The sequence below is a fragment of the Micropterus dolomieu genome, linkage group LG18 (assembly GCF_021292245.1).
Source record: "Micropterus dolomieu isolate WLL.071019.BEF.003 ecotype Adirondacks linkage group LG18, ASM2129224v1, whole genome shotgun sequence".
In the NCBI taxonomy this organism is placed as follows: Eukaryota; Metazoa; Chordata; class Actinopteri; order Centrarchiformes; family Centrarchidae; genus Micropterus; species Micropterus dolomieu.
In genome coordinates, this window is record NC_060167.1 from 11,489,110 (window position 1) to 11,493,994 (window position 4,885).

Genomic DNA, 4,885 nt, shown 5'->3' on the forward strand with positions numbered 1-4,885 from the left:
AAAATAGAACTTTTTGGTCATAATTCCACTAACCGTGTTTGGAGGAAGAAGAATGATGAGTACCATCCCAAGAACACCATCCCTACTGTGAAGCTTGGTGGTGGTAGCATCATGCTTTGGGGGTGTTTTTCTGCACATGGGACAGGGCGACTGCACTGTATTAAGGAGAGGATGACCGGGGCCATGTATTGTGAGATTTTGGGGAACAACCTCCTTCCCTCAGTTAGAGCATTGAAGATGGGTCGAGGCCGGGTCTTCCAACATGACAATGACCCGAAGCACACAGCCAGGATAACCAAGGAGTGGCTCTGTAAGAAGCATATCAAGGTTCTGGCGTGTCCTAGCCAGTCTCCAGACCTAAACCCAATAGAGAATCTTTGGAGGGAGCTCAAACTCCGTGTTTCTCAGCGACAGCCCAGAAACCTGACTGATCTAGAGAAGATCTGTGTGGAGGAGTGGGCCAAAATCCCTCCTGCAGTGTTTGCAAACCTGGTGAAAAACTACAGGAAACGTTTGACCTCTGTAATTGCAAACAAAGGCTACTGTACCAAATATTAACATTGATTTTCTCAGGTGTTCACATACTTATTTGCAGCTGTATCATACAAATAAATAGTTAAAAAATCACACATTGTGATTTCTCGATTTTTTAGATTATGTCTCTCACAGTGGACATGCACCTACGATAATTTCAGACCCCTCCATGATTTCTAAGTGGGAGAACTTGCAAAATAGCAGGGTGTTCAAATACTTATTTTCCTCACTATAACTGACAATTTTGCAGACTAGGTGTTCACTGTGATGGACTATGCAACATAAAGTTTCAAGAGTCAAGATAGTTACACCATGTGCTATGATACACCATAGTTGGCACATTTTCATATAGTTCGGCCATAAATACATACCAGTGGATACCTGGAATGCTAGCCAAAATACATTACATTTCTAAAATGTTGTAGTATAATTTGCAGAACGGTTAGAATAAAGGAATTGCAATCAAAACAGGTGACTGATTTTGCTACAGCTCTCAGCAGAATGGATGAGAAAACTTGAATGTGTCACATGGGTAAACATTTTCTTAAAGATAAAGGTTTGACAATCTTTTGACAACACTACCCGCTGTTTTGAAGTTACTTCCAGAATTCTCAAAAACTTGCAACTTGATTTAATATCCAGTTAGCCAGAACTATCACATCTCCTTGCACATTTAGTACATCGCAAATAAAAACAGTGTTATAGTGCATGAAAATATACTGTAATGGAAAGAAACAAACGAATGTATAAAACGTTATCTTGTTGTCGTACAAACTGAGCAAGGACCTATGTCATTTCCTTTTACTATTTTGGTTTAGGAGAGTCGCAACTTGGAAAAGGGGTTAAATCTTTTTTTTATCATGTAACAAACAATTAGTATTTTTTAAAGAGGTCATGTTATGCTTTTCCCTTTCCTTTATTGTGTTAAATCTGTTTTTTGATGCATGTAATATGTTTGAAGACTGAACTGCCTGAAAACTGCTTGATGGTTGTCCAGTCTTTACTTCCATAAACTATCTGCGTCACTATGTAACACACGTCATAATGCTCGCCTAGCGGCTAGTGTGGCACACCCTCAAACATTTGTGGAGAAACACACTGAGCTGCAGCACACAGTGACAAGATGTCCGCCCGCTGCCTCCCATCACCACCACCGCTCTTCCTTCCAAACGTTAGATACTCTCCAGGCAGTAAATGGACATAAAGTTGTTACTGTGATGTAGAGACAGTGCACAGTTAACGTTAATCATTTTACATATGAAAGATAAATTTGTTACAAATGAAAACCACTCTGAAACTCTTGCTGCAGTCTCGGTTATGAAGCGGGTTCGGGAACATGTACAGCTGAACCGAAGCCGTGGTTACCGGCTGAAGCAGCTTTGTATTGGATCACATTACCTTGCTTCTGATTGGCTAGTAGTCTTTAACTGTGCATGTTCAACTCCCAACAAAGAGTAATTAGAAGTGAGATGCTTCACTCTGTAGCTAAAACAAAGCATTCAACACACGCAGCAATGGGCAGTATGGAAAAAAAAAATAAAAATAAATAAAAAGGTGTTTTTAGAAAATTAAACCATGTTAACCAATTCCGGTACAACCCCATAATAAAACTAGGAACCTGAAAAGGAGCATAACATGACCACTTTAAAATCTAAAATGGTAAGCATTTTTGAGGATTCAACAAATACCATCACCACAGCATAACAGTGTTTTTCAAAGATCACCAGGCACTTTGGAAAATTGGATGCTTAGCTCCCTGACTTGACTGTAATGTAATGATAAGCACAAACTGAGGCTAATTGTTCGCAGAGATTAGAAGTTGCACCACCCACTAATCTCTATAGCAGGGGAAACACTCATGGTATAATTGTACAATAATTATCATGTTGTTATATTTGTCACAGCTGGTGTAATGTTTCTTTTTATGTTTTACTATTCAACCATAAAACAAACTCAATGCCGACAACAGACTTCAGAGGGGATTCTTTTGTCATTGTATTATTTAATTTCATTAATATAATATTGCTTTGAAATTTGAAACAGTATCACATTTTCATTGACAAACCATACTCTGTCCACAAACATGGGCAAAGCATTGTATGCTGGTACAGTTTGTTTTTTTTCTCTACATTTTGTTACATTTCTCCTTACCCTTAACAATTCCCGGTTACTATCTCCAATAGACCTGAATCAATAGAAATGTTCATTAATGGTCTATATCATTAATGGTCTACAGTGCTCTAAACATTACAGTACCTACATGACAAGATCAGAAAGTCACATTGAGGCCAGGAAATAGACTTGACCCTTCTGACTGACCTCTCTCGAAACAGGAGTGATACACAGGTCCTGTTTAGTCAGTGGTGTGGGACAACAGGTTGCCTTTCATCTGTGTGTTGGGATTCATATCAGGGGCAGTGGAGGAGCAGGGGGGTATACAGAGTGAGATCTAAATGTCAGAGTAGCGCTGGTTTGGCCCAGCTCGTTGCATAAGGCTTACCTCCCATTTTTCTCTGTCTATCTCTTTCCCACTAACTCAACACAAGCAAACACACTCAGATCGGCTGCTCCCCTTCAACTCACAGCTTGGTATCCGGAAACTTGAACGCTGGGGTGAGCTACACAAGGAAAACATCAATGTTAAAAAGACCAATACATGCACAGCCATATCATGCCACCAAAACTTGCTTTAAATAGCTGCTGCTCATTAAAGTGTAATGCTTTTACATTATGCATCCATACTAAAGCAGGTTGTCTTGGTGACACACAAAATGGAAGATCATACGTGACAAAATGTTGGAGGAATGACGACAATGGAAACGTGGAGGAATGCGGATGAGCCGCTGTATTGGTGTGTAACGGAGAGAGGGAACATAATAAGCAAATGGCAGATGAGTGAGAAGAGACGAGACACTGCTACAGTACATACAAAGACTGCTCAGGCCAAGTGCATCAAAGGGTACAAAAAACACAAATAAAAACACTGCCATCATGCATCGTTAAGTGAAAGCTAACAGTTAACAGTCAGAACAGAGTGGCAATGACACAGCCACGGTACCGCACACAGACCAGCTATATCTTAACAGTCAGTCTCCAGACACACTGTCTTCTGGAGAAGAGACAATATCTCACATCTCCTGCAGCACACAGAAACAAGGACAGTGGACAGTGATGTAACAGTAACAGTCCCAAACTCCCATGAGGACAGACAGAAACAAGGCATACAGCACGCACAGTAGGTAGTGCACACATGGGAGAACCCACAGATACGTGTCGACTCTACAACAAGCATTTTTGAGTCACAGTGCAGGAGGGAAATTCTTGTTAAAAAAGAAAGGGGGGGGGGGGGGGGGGGGGGGGGGCGGTGTCATGTTCTCAGCATAACAAATCCATTCGCATTAATACAACACCAGAGCTACACTTAGATTTGGCTCTTTTAATGTAGTGGAATTAAATCTTTTCACTGCCGTTTATTCTCAAGTGACATACTTTGCATGTGCTGTACCTAATTCTAAATTGGTGTGAAACAGCACGGATACCTATCCATGAAATCGTGATAATAAGATGCTATGTTGGGAAGGGTGCGCCAAATTATGCTCCAGGCTCATTAATATACTCCAGTCAAAGGAAATCGTGCTGATATTTTTGTTTTGATTACCGAAATTGTATCATGTAGAACAAATGTTAGTACGCCCTATATGCTTGTGTAATTTGTTTTGGTGGTCTTTTCTTTGTTTTGTTGGCCTCTGGTTGTATAGATGTTGGGATCCTTTGTGATACCTTCTTTGTCACTCTCTTCCAAAGTATTTCAGTCAGCCTCCATCTGTCAAAAAGTATCACAAAATGCACTAATGTCCTATTTGCACCGTAAGAAAAGAAAAGGTATTAAAAGGGATAGTGCCATGTTTTAACACAGTGTTAAGTTGTTGTTTTTTTTTTTTAATTGACAAGAGATTTGTAGTCTCTCATTGCTACCATGAATGCTGAGAGACTGCAGACAGGGCAGTACAAGGCCAGAGCAAAGACTCTCATCTAGACAAAACTGTACCATCATAAGAACATCGTCCCAACCAGTCACAGTCACTTTAACACACCAGGAAGTCAGAAGTGTTCTCTTTTTTCAGTCTTTCAGAAGCAGGGGGAGGCGTGCAGTTGTTGGAGGTTGGGGAAAGGTGGGGGCTTTAGTTGATTATAGATAACCAAAATTAAGTAAGGCTGTTGTCCTTGGTAAAGTGTAGGAAGGTTGTCCTTGTGTCCTTGTGTGTGTGTGTGTGTGTGTGTGTGTGTGTGTGTGTGTGTGTGTGTGTGTGTGTGTGTGTGTGTGTGTGTGTGTGTGTGTGTGTGTGTGTGT

The 4,885-nt window shown here is 40.7% G+C and overlaps 1 protein-coding gene across 1 annotated transcript in view; it reads right to left on the minus strand.

The window, feature by feature from the left end:
• Window positions 1-2,535: 2,535 nt before the first annotated feature.
• anks1ab (ankyrin repeat and sterile alpha motif domain containing 1Ab) overlaps window positions 2,536-4,885 on the minus strand; it is a 47,783-nt gene continuing 45,433 nt past the window's right edge. Inside the window, exon 13 of the mRNA XM_046028844.1 lies at window positions 2,536-3,152. Within this exon, the coding sequence (XP_045884800.1) occupies window positions 3,114-3,152 (39 nt within the window). The 3' untranslated portion in view covers window positions 2,536-3,113. The remainder of the gene's footprint in view (window positions 3,153-4,885) is intronic.